General features: G+C 42.0%; 1 protein-coding gene and 1 long non-coding RNA gene across 2 annotated transcripts in view; one reads left to right on the top strand and one right to left on the bottom strand.

Annotated features, from left to right (window-relative positions):
- Window positions 1-222: 222 nt before the first annotated feature.
- On the bottom strand, window positions 223-9,768 carry pmp22b (peripheral myelin protein 22b). The gene is made up of 5 exons (XM_035801246.2): window positions 9,608-9,768; window positions 8,853-8,944; window positions 8,542-8,635; window positions 3,642-3,782; window positions 223-2,547 (listed from the first exon to the last, which is right to left on the bottom strand). Exons 2-5 carry the CDS (start codon window positions 8,928-8,930, stop codon window positions 2,387-2,389), a joined length of 474 nt encoding a protein of 157 aa, XP_035657139.1. The 5' UTR covers window positions 8,931-8,944; window positions 9,608-9,768; the 3' UTR covers window positions 223-2,386.
- A 30-nt stretch (window positions 9,769-9,798) lies between these two features.
- The window catches only part of LOC118402889 (uncharacterized), a 28,603-nt gene continuing 20,451 nt past the window's right edge, over window positions 9,799-17,950 (top strand). The window contains exon 1 of the long non-coding RNA XR_004829572.2: window positions 9,799-9,883. This is a non-coding gene — a long non-coding RNA (uncharacterized LOC118402889). The remainder of the gene's footprint in view (window positions 9,884-17,950) is intronic.

Here is a 17,950-nt window from a genome sequence, read left to right as displayed (position 1 = left end):
AAAATGTGGAAGAAGTCAAGGGGTCTGAATAATTTCTGAATGCACTGCACATTTAAAAGCAATGTTCCCGCACAGACGGCATTCACAGTAAAAGCAGCATATGTCGGCTCAATAGTACCTTTAAATTTAAAGCGCGCTATAGCGCTGGACTTCGGCAATACAGATTGTATCGATCCCCTAGTGCAGGTATCATTACATCATGGACACAGAGAGAGGGAGAACTCAGAATTTGCATTCTCTTTAATAGCACACAGTTATCTAAGACCAACCAGATACAGTTAACATTGGCAGGGATTCCACTTTACACTCTTTCATGTACTGCACCTTTCACGTCAGTAGTTTACCATAACTTCAAGGCAGACAATAGCTATTAACATTGTATTTGGCTAAATAGTTAGAGTTCAACATTATGCAATGTATCAGATATAGGTCTAATGGGGTTAGTGTTAGTTTTATTCTGTGATGAGGAAGAATACACAACATACAGTATGAGTACTGAAATATATATATAGAAATCCCCGTAGGTAGGAGCTGTTTTCAATTTGGTTGGTTTTATTGAATCAGTCTGCATACTAGATCGTCATAGATATATTAAACAATGTTTTCCCCAAAAAGAAAGTTGCGTTCTTCAGGGTGGCAGAGACTGCAGCTTGTCAAACTTCAAGTATGTGAAACAGAACATTTGTATGCAAACAGAACATAAACTGCAAACACTGTCCATTTTCTCCCACATGACAAAGCTAATACTAAAAGTAATGTCCTCCATTCTGCCTCGATCAGGTTTGAGTAGGCTGCCGCCGAGCTTACCATTACTATTGAAATATCTCTAGAAAATGTTAGATATAAAAACTTAATTTAAAATTAATTTGGATCTGGCTACAATGCCCTACTAGTTGTTACAGTACTCTGTCCAGGAGAAAGGTTCTAGTGTGTTTACTGGTCGTACATATGCTATAAAACACAAACACAACAAATCAACATGGCAAGGCCTTACAAAGAGAGAAAAGACAGATCTTAGTCACCGTGAATTTCATTTAGCTTACATTCCTTGAACTTGTCTAAAACAGTTTAAGTAATGCAAATGGAACATTGGCAGGATCTTCTAATACTGACATTCCAAATGGCATTCCAACAAAATAAACTAATGCTACATCACTCAAACGCCCTGTAGCCAAACAATCAAAGCTGATCGATTCAAAGCTTTGATTTAGACAGATCAAAATGGAATTGCCTTCTCTATACACATAAGCAGTTAGGCACATGGACATTACAATGGAGTCTACTTCTCATCCTGATGTCCTAGTTACGTCATGGCATAAGTCAAGTCATTTGACTGTAAATTATTGCAAAATGGCTATCAGTAATAGGAATGGTAAATACATAGCACCATCTGTTGAAAAAAAAATAATAAAAATAAAAAATAATGTTGAAACATTTTACAAACAGAAATAACCAAACCAACATTTGAATGGTTAAAGACATGCGCCGGACCTTTGGCAACTACTAAGTATTTGTTTTAAACCACCCGCTTTGGGCTGGATGTGTAATTAAGAATTACAGTTACCTCAATTAGCCACGAAATCCCTAGTTTGAAAGCAACTTTTTCTTGAAGCTGTGCTTCGCCATTTTTCCTAGAATTTCTCCCATTTGAGCCAGCCCCCTAGCAATTGAGTTCAACCAATGAGCCTCAGCTCCTCACCGTATTTGTTAAAACTAGGAAGAGGCACATGATGCACACAGCAGAGCATGAGCGGAAGCAGTGACATTGGGCACGTGTCGTAGTACGCAATTTTCGGGGGCCACTTTTGGATCGTGAGCTCTACTTTTAAAACTACTGGCTAAAAAGCATTAAAAAAGTACAGGAGAGTCCCTTTAACAACCACACTTTTAGTTTTTGTAAAGCAAGCTCAGTTACACATTCTTTCTCGCTCTATATTTTATACATGCACTTTGGTTAAAATAGTTCAAAACTTTTTTTATTCTTCATTTTTTGATGGGTTACATAGAGAGAAACAAACAGCGTCTAATTATTTCATAATTACAAACAAATATTTAGGCACTTTATCAGCTAAAATGAAGCTCATACGAATATTTTTGTCAACGGAGCAACACGACAATACTATGTACATACACGTAAAATGTGTTATAAATAGGTTTTAAACCATAGATACTACAATACTACAGTATATACATTTGACAGTATTGGTTGTTTCATTATGTCATTTTTGGTGGTTGTGTTTTTGGTGTTACCCCTAGGGTGCGGTGCAGACCTAGGTGAAGCAGCCTTGTGACCCAGTGAGGTATACAGGTCCTCAGGCTTTTGAGTTTAGTCTCCTAGGGTGATTGTTAATGCTGAGGGCGGGGTGGAGGTTAGGGGACATGGGCCTCATTCCCGTTTTCTCAAGATGACGTAGATGAGTCCGCTGATCAGGGCCAGAGGGAAGGCCACCCAGGCCAGGATATAAGCCCAGCCGAAGGCCTCCGATACTGGCACCCAGTTCGGACTCATCACTGTGTAGATCACTGCTCCACTCATCACAAACAGACCTGGAAAGGATGAGAGGAAATGTTTACATACAATACAGTCAATTCCATTTGAACCTGAAGATCAAATTGTGTGTCATGTAATCACAATCTGTGCTTTATTTAATGTGTCCTACTATGAACCCTGCTGGGCAGCATTGGGGGAGATGGAGGCTATTTAACCATAAACAGGCCTCTCACTTCCTCATCTAGAACCTTTGTCTACTTCCAAGTTCCCCAGCCCACTGTGAACTGGCATGTCATGGCATTGTCTCTTTGTTGAGGTTGTTGTTCACCCCCTACATTGCCTGTCTTGACATTTCCACTTGTGTGATCGTCTCTGTGCCCACTGGCACAGTCTACAGTGCCAACCTGGGAGGTTTGACATTGGCAGCCCTTTGACAATAGACTAGAAGTAGTGTCTATCCATAGCCAAAGGGCACGGAACACAATAAACAATTGATAAACCCCTATTGTAGCAACGGGTTCATGGAGGGACCCTGGAGTAGAGGTGTGGCTGTAAAATATATCTTAGTCACCCGTTAAGAGTAAATGTCATTCCAGTTCATCTGTTCTATTGTCATTGCATGCTAAGGTTGAATACTGATGGTTCTGTAGTTTCCATCAAGTTAAGAGGAGTTTGAGTTCTCCAAGAGCATATAAAAAGTTAAGTTCAAATAGTTACCACTATATGTAATCAGCAATGATGAATGCATATTACATATTCTAATATGATCAAGGAACATTTTGATTTGCGGTGTACAAATTTGAACAGGAATGACATTTATGCTAAAGTGTGAACAAAAATAATTATTTGAAAGCTATGCCTCCAATAAGCCTCACCTCAAAATCTGATAGGCTGTCCCCTCTACAATAAAAGGTTAAGAATTGAACCCCTCTAAATCACATAAAGGTTCTGGTTTGAACATTTACACATGGGTTCCTCAAATAACCTTTTCAGAGGGGTCGCTTGAGCAACATGTTTCAAGTGGAAAGGTTCCGCAGGTGTGGCAACCCAAAAGGTTCTTCCAGGCACATATACTTCGAAGAGTGTGGTGTAAACTTCTGAATGTGTCCGTTTCAGTTTTGTTTTCCTGAATGACAAAATGGCTACTCACTGGCGAGGATCTGGAAGACTCCAGTGACAAAGAAGCGTCCTCCCTTCTGGAGGGTGAAGAGCTGACAGAAGAACAGGAAGAGCGAGATGAAGCTGAAGATGATGGACAGGATCATCAGGGCCTGCACTGCCTGGATCCACTCTGTAGGGTAGAGAGGGAGCTTGTCAGTCAATTATAGATAATATATGCCATTTAGCAGATGGTTCTATCCAAAGTGGACATTTTCTTATTATGGTTGGTCCCAAACTCACCATCCTGGTGTTGCAAGAGACATGCTCTACCAACTGAGCTACAGAGGAGCACACAGGATACATGGCTATACAGTACATGGACCCATAAGACTCACTTCTAGAAATCAACTTCACTTTTTATACACAACATGATAAACGAGTCATGCCCAGGTCACCACACTAAAGCAAATACTTTTAATGAGAATGAAACTCAAATTGTTAAATCAGCTAAATATTGGTCTGGCCAGACACAGAATGAGTCTTGTTTAGTTACCTGGAATCCTTAATGGATTTACAATAATGGTACCTACATAGATATTCTGTTCCTGAAAGCATTGTAGCGTACTCAGTAATACACAGGCCCCTAACACTGTTACATATTGAGCCTCTGGCTACCGACCACTGCTCCAAGGCCAGCGTACTACAGTACAGAAAGCCCTGTTAACCCATTCTAGTAACCTGTATTGACAGCCAGGGACTTTGAGACGTTGCCCCCACCAATCTGTGTGTTAGTGCTACAACCACAGCACTATCTACGTCTGGAATGCCTGGACTTCCAAGGGGGTCTATTTCTTGTCTGAGGGTCATGCATGCAACCTGCATCCACTCTCAGGTTTCCTAAGCCAGCTATCCCTCTATCTGAAGCCATTCCTCACACATCTCTCTCATCTCATGTTTAGCTGCGTCTGCTACAGTCCTCTGCTACAGTCCTCTTTTGGTGGCTAATGCTACCCCCCCCAAAAGAAATGTTGTTCTACAGAGCCAAACAGATCTGCATGCTCCCATAGGATACTAAAGAGACTGGACCTTAGTCAAGTAGGAAAGGAAGGTTCCAGTCTCAGTATATACCATGCATCCTCCATGTCTCAGAATTTGAGTCTGTCAGGTACCAAACTTACTGTGCATGCTTGTTTTTACAGGTATTTAATTCATCATGAAGCCAATGGTTTGAGGCCCTGCTCAGACTGCTTTAGCGTCACTAAATTGGTTAAGAAACCTGAATGAATGATAGCAGCTAAGAAGTAGATGTGTAGATAATGTTGAAGTAAGGAGACAGTTGGCTTTGTGGCGACCTTGCGTGACTACACAAACAAACATCACCAGCAAAAGTACTCAGTCTGCAAACACATTACTAATTCATAGGTTTCTTCAGTTGACATCATTGGTAGATCTCCCATGATGCACCTGTAGTTTTCTAGGAAACTAATACATCTTTTCATGAGAGGTTTGGGGAAATGACAACAGGGTTTAATGGAGTCGATGAGGCCATCAAAGAGTCAGGTTACCCAGAACGACAATTATGTCTGTCCCCATGCTGCACTCACCCCAGAGCAGAGCACACTAGACAGGAGATATGGCGGAGGAAATTGCCAACAACACTATCATCGAACCCATCCACTGTACAGCAATATGACAAACACTATTTATATCCACGAAAGCATTACACAAAACCAATACAAACAGCTCTCATAACAAGAATACTGGAATGTATATGTAATGCAATAACTCCATGTATAGGCCTAAACATGATAGGTTACATTATCCTTGTTTGTCCTGCTCTATATTAGGGTTCTATAAATATCTCCATCTATACTGTTGATAAACAGACGTGTTCCCTTCTTTCCTCTCTTCAGGGCTGCCTGTCTGGTAACAGAAGGCTGTGACATGGGGGATTTTCTGGTGTGAGATGTGGTCCTCTGGGGACAGAATATCTACCATAATAACGCTTGTTGTGCTTGTCTCTACAGGTATTGCCATTATATGCGCCATGGGTATACCCGTACAACAATATGTTATACTGGAGTCTATACTCTAGAATGTATATAAAAATACAAAGATTTCACAGAAAAGTCAACAGGAAAATTAAGAATTGTTCTAGTTTTGTTGAGTCCTGACTATCAAAGCTTCATATAAAAGATTAATGTGCCAGCTTGTGGCTACAGTAGAGATCATACCAGCTGTTGTGTCCATGACATGTAATAACTAACATACAGTAAGGCGCATCCCTAGTGTGGACTTTGCTCAACTCTAATTTGTCATACAAACTAAGACTGGATTGCCATTTCAGGGGCAAAGGCAGGTCAAGTACAAACAAGATGGACAAAACAAACCAATCCCATGTGGAATATAAACTACGCATAACTACATAACTTAACTCCTAATAGCAAAATTAAAAATAAAAGGCCACCCAGTGGGTGTGACCTTCGCTCGTGCCTCCACCACCACCCCGCCCTCAGTATACAGAGCCTCATGTTACTCAGTATGCTCTGTCCTCATGTTTATCTCTCCCAGCCCAGGCATGCCAGCTGTACGGATTTCTCAGTAAAGCACTCCAGGGGCCTTTGAGCACTACTGATTGACTGGGCCGGGCCCCGTGCACTTCAGTACAGACTCCACTATCTTCCCCTCGATCCCTCCCTCCTGACAGAACACAAACACGTGACTCCTTATACAAACACAGTGCGTCAATCAGTGGTGTAATGAAAGCAAATCAAACAAACAAGCTGTTCCATGAATCCACCTGGCAGAGGAGAGAGAGAGAGAGAAAGACAGAGTGAGCATGTTGGCTTCAGCCTGCTGTTGGCTCTACTGCCCGTCTCATTGACAACACACACCGGGGCCCAAGACCCACCCGCACATTCTAGACACATGACATCACCAGGCAGCTAGCTATGGGCTCGAGGCTACTGCAGTTAGCACTGTGGTACTGGGTCTCCAAGGCAATTGAACACAAGTTCTATAGTATTTTTTATTTTATTTGTATTTTATTTCACCTTTATTTAACCAGGTGAGCTAGTTGAGAACAAGTTCTCATTTGCAACTGCGACCTTGCCAAGATAAAGCATAGCAGTGTGAACAGACAACACAGAGTTACACATGGAGTAAACAGGTCAATAACACAGTAGAAAAAAAGGGGAGTCTATATACATTGTGTGCAAAAGGCATGAGGAGGTAGGCGAATAATTACAATTTTGCAGATTAACACTGGAGTGATAAATTATCAGATGGTCATGTACAGGTAGAGATATTGTATGGGGATGAGGTAGGTAAAAATGGGTGGGCTATTTACCGATAGACTATGTACAGCTGCAGCGATCGGTTAGCTGCTCAGACAGCAGATGTTTGAAGTTGGTGAATCATGTTTCTGGAAATTGTAAGATATTCTATTGCAAATACACACAAAAGTATGTGGACATCTATTTCAGCCACACCTGTTGCTGACGGGTAAATAAAAATTGAGCACACAACCATGCAGTCTCCATAGCCAAACATTGTCAGTAGAATGGCCTTACTGAAGAGCTCAGTGACTTTCAATGTGGCACAAGAAAATTTCTGCCCTTCTAGAGTGGACCTGGTCAAATGTAAGTGCGGTTATTACACGTAGCGTGTAAAAATCTTCTGTCCTCAGTTGCAACACTTACTATGGAGTTCCAAACTGCCTCTGGAAGCAATGTCAGCACAATAACTATTCGTCGGGAGCTTTATGAAATGAGTTTCCATGGCCGAACAGCCGCGCACACAAGCCTAAGAACACCATGCCAAGCATCAGCTGGAGTGGGGTAAAGCTCGCCACCATTGGACTCTGGAGCAGTGGAAACATGTTCTCTGGAGTGATGAATCACGCTTCACCATCTGGCAGTCTGACGGACAAATCTGGGTTTGGTGGATGCCAGGAGAACACTACCTACCCGAATGCATCATGCCAACTGTAAAGTTTGGTGGAGGAGGAATAAACAGCCCCAGACCATTTTCATGGTTCGGGCTAGGCCCCTTAGTTCCAATGAAGGGAAATAGTAAAGCTGCAGCATACAATGACATTCTAGTCAATTCTGAGCGTCCAACTTTGTGGAAGGCCTTTTGCCGTTTCATGACAATGCACAAAGCGAGGTCCATACAGCATATTAATTCCCATGATTTTGGAATGAGATCTTAGACAAACAGGTGTCCACATACTTTGTGATGTACTATTGGCTTTGGTCTAAATCTGTCTCAGACAATCACGGCTGCTAGAGCTCTCGTTTTGTTAATGATCTCGCTGTACACACAATCTGATACATGGGCGTGACCAGGGTTGTCAGCACACTATGTCCTACATGGGGTGGTCCAAGGCCTCCCCGTCTGCCACACACACCTCCCCAGATCTAACACTTGAGATTTCCTACAAAGTCCCACCCTAAACCTTCATCCCACCACTATGGCCTCCCAAACATGCAGCCTGAATATGGACATCACACCATGACTATTTATACAGAGGAGAGCCTATGAACAGTGCAAACTCTAGGTTCACATCCTCACCCCTTGATGGCAGTAGAGTCACAGTGGGGCCTGACACACCCTTCAGGGGCACGGTAAACTAGAGAGTGAATGGGTGGGCTTAAGCCAGTTATAGTTAATCACAGTTCAGGTCTTCCCATGTCTTATTGTCTACGGATCTTTCAGTCAACCAACAGTGCTTAACTTATTCTCAAGACACACCTCAGAAGAATCGAATGCACAAACACACTACTCAATTTACAAGGTCAAGAAATACATGTCTACAGTATATCCTTTCAACATTAAGTTCACTATTGGACAAGAGGAGGCATCATCAGCATCATGCAGAATGAAAAAAAAGAAGAAAAACAAGCCACAGCATCAGATGTACAAAGTCAGTCTGTACTGCATCCTACCTCCAGTGTAGGCTGGTTCACAGTGGTATCCTCCATTGATTGTAGAGCAGTTATTCCAGAGGTCTGAGCTGCTAGTGGACCCTGTTGTCCAGGCCTAGAGGATAAACAACACAGTATTGCTATTAACAAGAGAACACTGCAGCCTGATAGAAAACACCTTTACAGATAGCAGAGATGTCAATGCTTTAAAACAAACTACTGATTTTTAAATGTATAAAACATTTTTTTCTGTTTGGAATGATTATCAGAAATGAGATATCAGTAATACATTGCTTTATCAGATCATTCATTGATAACGATGGTTTACTTACGCTGACAATTGTTGACACAAACAGGAGGACTAGGGCTGCGGCATGCAGGATGACAATTCCCAGTAGAAGGAGCAGCATCTTGCCAGAAGAAGCTATGATAAAAGGGACACCGTTAGTTTGTGAATTTCTCAGTCTCTCTCCAGTTCTGTGGGACTGGGACATGGGTGTGTCACTGCAGGATTTGCAGTACCCGTTCTGAACTCAGAACAGCGCCTACTCCAAAAAACTTTATCAGCACCGTGGAAGGTCTATCAGCAGAGTTCTAAAAAAGACAATGTTAATGTCCTCCTTATATTAAACTTGTAATAAGCTGAAGATATGTGCATACTAACTACACGATTTTTAGTGTAGCCTGTCCTTACTAAAAATGTATTTAAAAAAAAAAGCAGTCTTGATAAGAACAGACCACCTTTCACACAACACCGCAGATCCAGTTGGACCTAGGTTGCATCCATATTATCATTAAGTGCGCATGAATTATAAACAAACAATTCTACTCCGACTATGTAGCAAAAATAAAAAAAAGTCACATAATATAACAGAAAAGGTTATTGTATGTCGACACACTGATAGTCGATAAGTAAAATAAAGACAAACATCTGTCAACCACGTTATGGGTGTTATAGGTACTAGAAAAATAAACCAAGCCGCTCCCCTGAAAACCCGCTTGGTGTTGGTGCTCCGTGCGTGCCACATATTCCATGCGCATTAATCTAGCGAATAAATAACCACAATTGGAAGAAAAGTCAACTTACTTAATGCGACTGTGGAGTGACTATAATATCACAAAAATGGTTTTCAGCCGAAAATCGCAAAAAGCAAGTTTCCCAAAGAGTCCAAAAACTGTAGTCCACCGGTCACAAGTCCTTCTGGCTAGATTGACGTCAGTGGCAGCGCTGCAGTTATAAAGTTTCTCATTATGGAAGAACAACGCCCATCCGTGCGTCGGTACGTCATGGAGTGTCCGACGGCTAGGATTCCTGATATCCCTAGAAGACGCGGTGCGTGTTTACTCAGCAGGAAAGCCGCTTGTAAGTTACTCACTTTGTGTACTTTAAAATAAGTGATTTCATGACACATTGTTTGTTTATCCTGAATACCATGAACAACACATGCATTTATTCATATATCTGGATATAATTCCTTAGACATGATCATTTCTCTCATGTTGAAACTGAGAGGGGTCAGGGTGGATGTACCATGTACAGTATGCTGTATAGAATAGGGTATGTTGGACGTGCTCCAAACTGAATTAATACTGAGGTGTCTCCCTCCCTCCAGTCAGTCATTCATTCATCCTGCTGCAGTGTTGTCTGGGCAATAAGGTACACAAACATTGTTGGTTCCAAGGGTGGGAGTCCCTCTCCCTCCCGCTGGATACTAGCCATAGCACACAGTGTGGTCTGTCCAATGAGTGACTCACCCCATCACACTGCATGTGTGGACGGGTGGGTATGCCCCAGCCGCAGCGCAGCGCCTATGGGACGTAGGCCTGCTGGATAGGAGAGATAGGATCTAGGGCTATCCCCTATCCTCTGTTTTACATGACTCATTCAGTTGGGAGCCCATAGGCCTCCGGTCAAAAGTAATGCACAATGTGCATTCGGGTGCCATTTGGGACACAGACAGGATATGGGGCTATCCTCTATCTTCTGTTTGACCTGACTCATACAACTAGGAGTGTGGGAGTGTCAGGGCCGTTCCAACCTCCAAAGGGATGGATTCACTCCTTTTTACAGGTACAGATACAGATAACCGGGTAATAAAGCCACGGGTGTTGCAATGATTACAATGATCGGAATTCAGACAGCGTCTTTTAAGTGTGAAGAGCAGTGAGGATTCAAAACTTTAGGACCCTGATTCCTGGACACAGGTTATACTCAATGTCCTGGACTGAAAAGTACTTTCAATGGAGATTCTCCATTCATCAGGAGTACTTTGGAGAAACCGTCCCAAGCTCTCTCTGTAAGTATTAAGACATGACTTTCCCTCTAACGTAAACAACCTGTAGCACACTACAGCACGGAGACCTGCTGTACAGAAACTGTCAGTCAATGCTGCTTCACTCTCAGTGAGAGATACTGAAATCTACATTCTGAGTGAAAGAGACTGAATTCTGCACAGTGAAAGACATATTCTATAAATTATACAGTGTAAGGGTCTTTGTGGTCCAGATTAGGCTCATTAGATACACACACTGCTGCACTCAACAGTCAGTCATTATGCCTATAAGGAATAATACTCCAGCATAGTGTTTCAGCCCTGGATGCTGAATACAGGGGGTGTTGGGTGGATGTCACACTCACAGCATGAGACAGCCAGACAGACAGACAGACACTTAACACACACTCAGTAGGCTAGTAGAGCAGCTCTACAGGTCCACAGGACTTAGATAACCCATGTCAGCAGACATATATATATATACACACACAATCAAACCTCTCTCTGGATAATGGTGGAGGCATCTTGGCTGAAAGCATGTTCAGCAGAATGAAAAAGTATCAGTTAAGTGTTGGTGAGAGATAAACATTGAAATCTTAATGTATCTTATTGTCAAGGGCTGATGCCCAATAGAAATGTTTGCCCACCCTTAGTAAAACATTGTCAATGAACAAACTTCTGATACACAGAGCTTCAACTCAGTTCATTGATTGACCTCACAGCATGTGAGTATTTCAAAACTCCTCCATTTAGTCAATGTACTTTTGTAGGACAGTAGTTGTGTATCAAGATGACATGGGACACCTATTACACTTTATTCCATGTATTTATGTAGTAGTAGGTATACAATGGCAGTTCTTGGCAGTGATATAGAGACAGCATACTGCCCCAGAGGTGCTGAGAAGTACAAGCCTGGCCGCAGATCTGTTTATTTAGCATATTCAACTGCTATAGTCGATGCCTTGCCAAACAGCACATACAGATCTGGGACCAGGCTAGAGGAGTAGCTCGCTGCTTGAAATGAAAAGCTAGCACACCCTCCTAGCCCCATATATGCCAATGTTTGTAAAAGACTGACAAGAGTTAGTGAGTGTGTTGGTTGGTGGACGTTCCTACTGCACGGGAGTGTTACATTTACATCTGTTTAGCAGAGGCCCAGAGCCAACCCAGCTGGAAGAGACAGTCAACTGGTCAGGATCTGACCTGTGTCTAATGTTGCATCTCCATCACTAACTAGCAAACACAGGGATTTATCTCTGCATTACAAAGAAGACATATGTTCAGAAATAGGCCACAAAAGTTATTTTGTGGCCTATTTATATTTCTGTATCTTATCCATGGCAGCAGACTACCATATGGTAGGAGCTCTGTCTTCCCTTTTCCAAGTGAATCAGCACCTCATTCTTAATGTCAAAAATCAAAGCACTTGAAAGCCTAAGGAAAATACATAAGCTAAGTCAAAATGAGAATTTAACATTTTCAGAAATACTGAGACCTGAAGGAAAGGAGAAACACGTTGTTATCAGTGTATTCTTGATATGGGAAATATGGTATTACTTTACTAAAACATCCTTGAGGAAATGTAATCAAATGTCATCACGACTTCAAGACAAAGAAACAACATAATACGCATTCCATATTGTAGCAAAAAAGTATAAGGAAATTGGGCTCTATTTGCGGCTGGTGATAAGGCGGCGCTTGTGTCAAACGCACATTAGTTTGCAATTTCGTCATGTAAAACCTTGCGCACTGAACATTTCCCACCCCTAAGGCCAGGTTCGGCAATTTACCTGTATTATATCAAATGAAACAGTGAGCTGGCATTTCCTTTTTATCTGTGCATTGTAAGCAGATCCACCTTATTTTAGCCACGCAAGTCCCGTTTTGGACGTGCGTAAAATGATGTAGGCTACATGCCCATCATGCAATGATAGATATATCATTGAACCGCGGTGAATACCATTGAACTTTTGTATTGAGAAGTTTATCTGTAACCTGTAAAATTGCTTGTCTTCCGTTGTATATGTTCAAAACCAAGCCCTCCCTTGGGCCTACTACAACAAAGGGTGGTTCAACAGCAATTCGTGTCTTTTTTATCCTGGCGATATTATGATATCATTACATTTTACACTGATTTATGTATTAGTATTTGTATGCGTATGTGTTTTCATTTTATTACAACCTAACAGAATGGTTAACCTTCCTGGTTTCATGGTGACAACGTCCGTGGCGTGATTGCAATGTAATTTCTTGGAGATGTGGGAATGCGATCTAATCTGTAAAATGGTTGCGATTATGTTCATAAAACAGGCCTATTTGGGAGCAATATAACGGTGAGTGGACATTCTCCCTTTCTCTTCATATTGGATCTTTGTCTGGCTAGTGTGAAACGTTTGGATGTGCATAAAACTCTCAATAGTCTGCGTTGTTTTAATATTATATACCCACAGTGAGAAATGATGGTACCTGTACGTGTGACATAGTCTATTTAAAACTAGTTATTTTGTTTAGAATTTGATTAGAATTATTTGTTCACTTATTAGGCCTTATCAATAATGCATTTAATCTTGCTTATTGACAATGTTTGGCATAACCATGCATAGCCATAAAGCAATTTACAGTAGGCCAGGCCCCTATGTCAGTGTGAATGCTATTGAAGCCATATAATTACTTAGAACAATGTGGACTGCAAATGGGTTCAAGTTAAAGTATTTAGGAAAGATACACTACTGTTCAAAAGTTTGGGGTAAACTTAGAAATGTCTTTGTTTTTGAAAGAAAAGCAATTTTTTTGTCCATTAAAATAACATCAAATTGATCAGAAATTCAGTGTAGACATTGTTAATGTTGTAAATGACTATTGTAGCTGGAAACGTCAGATTTTTAATGGAATATCTACATAGGCGTAGAGAGGCCCATTATCAGCAACCATCACTCCTGTGTTCCAATGGCCTGTTGTGTTAGCTAATCCAAGTTTATCATTATAAAAGGCTTATTGATCAATAGAAAATTGCAAAATGGTTATGTTAGCACAGCTGAAAACTGTTGTTCTGATAAATGAAGCAATAAAACTGGCCTTCTTTAGACTAGTTGAGTATCTGGAGCATCATCATTTGTGGGTTCGATTACAGGCTCAAAATGGCCAGAAACAAAGGCTTTGTTCTGAGAAATTAAGGCTATTCCATATGAGAAATTGCCAAGAAACTGAAGATCTCGTACAACGATGTGTACTACTCCCTTCACAGACCAGTGCAAACAGTCTCTAACCAGAATAGAAAGAAGAGTGGGAGGCCCCGGGGCACAACTGAGCAAGAGGACAAATACATTAGGGTGTCTAGTTTGAGAAACAGACGCCTCACAAGTGTTCAACTGGCATCTTCCTTAAATAGTACCAGCAAAACACCAGTCTCAACGTGAAGAAGTGTGAAGAAGCGACTAGGGGATGCTACCATTGTGTTATGTATGTATGTTCAAATAGAGCCCATTCAGTTACTTGTAGGTGCAGAGAGCAAAAAAAGCAAGATACATAGTTACCCGGGAAAGAACTCATCAGACTTACAGTGGATTGGCTATTGACGGACAGCAAAGCAATAGGTTCCAGGTGGGATTCCTTCCTTGGAGTTCAGGAGTACCCAGGGACAAAGGATAACCACTTGGAAAGCTGCTATTGGGTGTTGGTCAGATGAGGGTTAGGTTACTCCCAGTGTCCTGGGCTGGCATCAGTGTGAAGTGCTCATCTCTGTTGGCCCTTAGAGTTAGTTCAACAGCTTCCCACCCACCCTCACCGCCCGCCCCCGCTCTGCCCCGCTCCCTCCCTCTGTCTGACACAGCCCAGATGTGTCACAATGGACTGCTAAATCCTGCTATTTAAAGACATTGAGATGCAGTCTCTCTCAAATGTACACACATGCACGTACAAACACACGTGCATATGCACATATATGCATGTGCATGAAAGCACACCTAATGGAGATGCAAAGATAAAGCAGGTTTATATAGAGGGGATTAGTGAAGGCACATGGTGTTTCTTCCGGTAAAATGGCCCGCATCGGAAACAGTGGCATGATATGAGTAAGCACATTTTCTGAGCATGTGTGTGTAAGGAGGTTAGGAGAATGTTGCGTGTGTAGTCAGAGAAACAGAATGTGCTGGGAGGAGGCAGGGAGGGGGATGGTTGGAGAGATAGAGAGAGAGAGGGATACACAATGAATTGTGTTTGTGTATCTATTAGTTTAACCTCATGCTCTAGTATGGTAGTCTTGTCATCAGGTTTACATTACATTCTCAGACAAACAAAGCACGAGGTGTTGACAATGGAGTCTGTGTCTGAAATGGCACCCTTTTCCCTACATAGTGCACTACTTTTGACGAGAGTAGTCTACTACATAGGGAATAGAGTACCATTCGGAAACAAAACCAAAGAGTGCCACTGCTAAAATATGCTAATTTGCGAGGTGTTTGTGCTGTTTCTAAAGATAATGTGATCATTTATGATCAGAATCAGTTCACGGTAGTGTGAGGAACTGCTCTGCTTTGACTGCCTGACGGCCTCTTTCCCTTATCTTTCTATAACTACCACATTTCCTGTTGTCTCCTTAGAGACAGACAAATAAATAAACAACAGTGAATGAAAATAAATTCTAGAATCATCCCACACTCTGATTCAGCACAGTCGGCTAACATCACCCCCTCTCCTCACTCCTTCACCCCACCCACCCACCCACCCACCCCCACCCACCCACCCACCCACCCACCCACCCACCCACCCACCAACCCACCCACCCATCTCTCTCTCTCTCTCTCTCTCTCTCTCTCTCATTCAGTCTAACATAATATCTGCCTGCAGAATGAACCGAAGGAGAGAACAACAGATCTATTAAATAGATTGTCCAGGCATTCCAAACTATTTCACTGTGGAATCTTCAGACTCTTGGCTCCATGAGTTGGCCATCTCTCTTTAACCCAATGTGATTCAATACATTGCTTATGAATCCTGATCTTCAGGTTGCAGTTGAATCTTATCATTTCACTTTGTTTGATAAAACTTAGTTATGTGGAGTATGCCGGTGAGTGATATGAGGGATTGAATGACAGGTTAGAACTATGGCAATACTGAGAATAAAAGGGATACTAACACTTAAGGCATGACCACCACTACTCAAGCATCACTGTGACATGGCCAATGTCAGCTATGATAGGAAACCATGCAGAGAAAAGCATTATCTTGGCTGCCTCAAGCTTCCTCTCGCTTCACTCTAACGGTCGGGAGAGATTGCACGACTACAGTGACTGATGTTGGGCCGTTTTCTTCTTCTCATGACCACAAAGAGAGAGCTGACATCACATACTGACTGTATCTCCATGAGGTCTAGGATTATTACAAAATGACCAAAAATACATGTATTACATCAATCCCAGGATAGAGACATATTTGGTATCAACATTTCCTATCATTACGCATAGGTTCCATGAAACAAGTCACGTTGAATGGCTACTTAGCCGTAGATGAAATCATGTGTACTAGGGTGTGACCTCTCACCTTCGCACCCTTCTACTACTGTTTTTCTCTCACCATCACAGCCCTTCCGTTTCTCATAGTCAGAATCTACACTAGCCTAATATTAGTGGTGAAGGCCGAGAAGAGGAGTTTGGCCAGGGACTAAGTCCCCTGAGAAGACAATTGTTCCTGTGGATGTTAGGGTTCACTGTTAGCATGATGTGGAAACTGAAAACTCAATAGGAGAAGTCAGGTTAGACACAGTTAGTTTGCTTGTTGTCATATCCCTGCAGGCCTTTGTACCAGCTGTGGAGGATTTGGTTGTATGGGGGCCCTGGTGGTACTATGGGATCAGAGATGAGCTAGTCTCGGTTAACCCAGGTTTTGTCCAGAACTAAGATATAATAAGTCTGTCCATGAGAGATTAGATGAGCTAATGTTCCACTTGTTGAATAATCTATATCACTGTCATAATGTTGTAATATGACACTCCTCCCAGGTAGAGAATCACACCTTTGATGTTTTGTGAAATTAGCAGGTAACATTATCATAACCACTATCAGACTTGGATGCATTGTGGTATTGCCTTTTGATGTTATATAATATCATTGCATTTTCTAGTATACAAGTGTAATATAGTTTTTCAATGGACTAATCTATGCACACAGGTAGTTGAGCCACATAAATTATACTATAGGATTCGATTAAATTGGCCTTGATTCCTAAGAAAAATGAATTTAATGGTCTAAATGTGAAAAATGTATAGTAATTCAATATCAATTTCTAGAGTGGGATAAGTTTAGTTTCACGTCACTCTGTCTCCAAGACACATCTGGAAAATAGAATGTAATAAAAAAATATTATATATATACTGTATATATATATATATTACTCCCTTTTCTCCCCAATTTCGTGGTATCCAATTGTTAGTAGTAGTCCGGCTGCTATCTTGTCTCATCGCTACAACTCCTGTATGGGCTCGGGAGAGACGAAGGTCGAAAGCCACGCGTCCTCTGAAACACAACCCAACCAAGCCGCACTGCTTCTTAATACAGCGCGCATCCAACCCGGAATCCAGGAAACACCGTGTCGGAGAAAACACTGTGCACCTGGCGACCTGGTTAGCGTGCACTGCGCCCGGCCTACCACAGGAGTCGCTAGTGCGCGATGAGACAAGGATATCCCTGCCAGCCAAACCCTCCCTAACCCAGATGACGCTAGGCCAATTGTGCGTCGCCCCACGGACCTCCCGGTCGCGGCCGGCTGCGACAGATCCTGGGCACAAACCCAGAGTCTCTGGTGGCACAGCTAGCACTGCAATGCAGTGCCCTAGACCACTGCGCCACCCAGGAGGCCCTCACAAATATTATATTTTATGTGGGTCTCCCACGAAATGAGATCCTTTTGCGTCCCTTTGATATTTTAAGTAGAACTTGTTCTCCAATATTGAATTTTAAAAGCCCGTTATAATAAATTAAGTGCCCTTTAATATAGTCATGTGCCTCTGTCAACCCTGTGTCACTTCTAGGAAGATTTTAACCCACTTAATCCCCAAATGTCTCCAAGTTACACCATCATTGTAAAGCCCTAGTTATTTGTTGCTTTGACAAAGTCATTTCTGAAGATTATTGTTTATTTCATGTCATTAGTGAATCATTTAC

The sequence above is a fragment of the Oncorhynchus keta genome, chromosome 24 (assembly GCF_023373465.1).
Source record: "Oncorhynchus keta strain PuntledgeMale-10-30-2019 chromosome 24, Oket_V2, whole genome shotgun sequence".
Classification (NCBI taxonomy): Eukaryota; Metazoa; Chordata; class Actinopteri; order Salmoniformes; family Salmonidae; genus Oncorhynchus; species Oncorhynchus keta.
The sequence above is the reverse complement of the archived record's forward strand: the minus strand, read 5'-3'. Positions and strand labels throughout refer to the sequence as shown.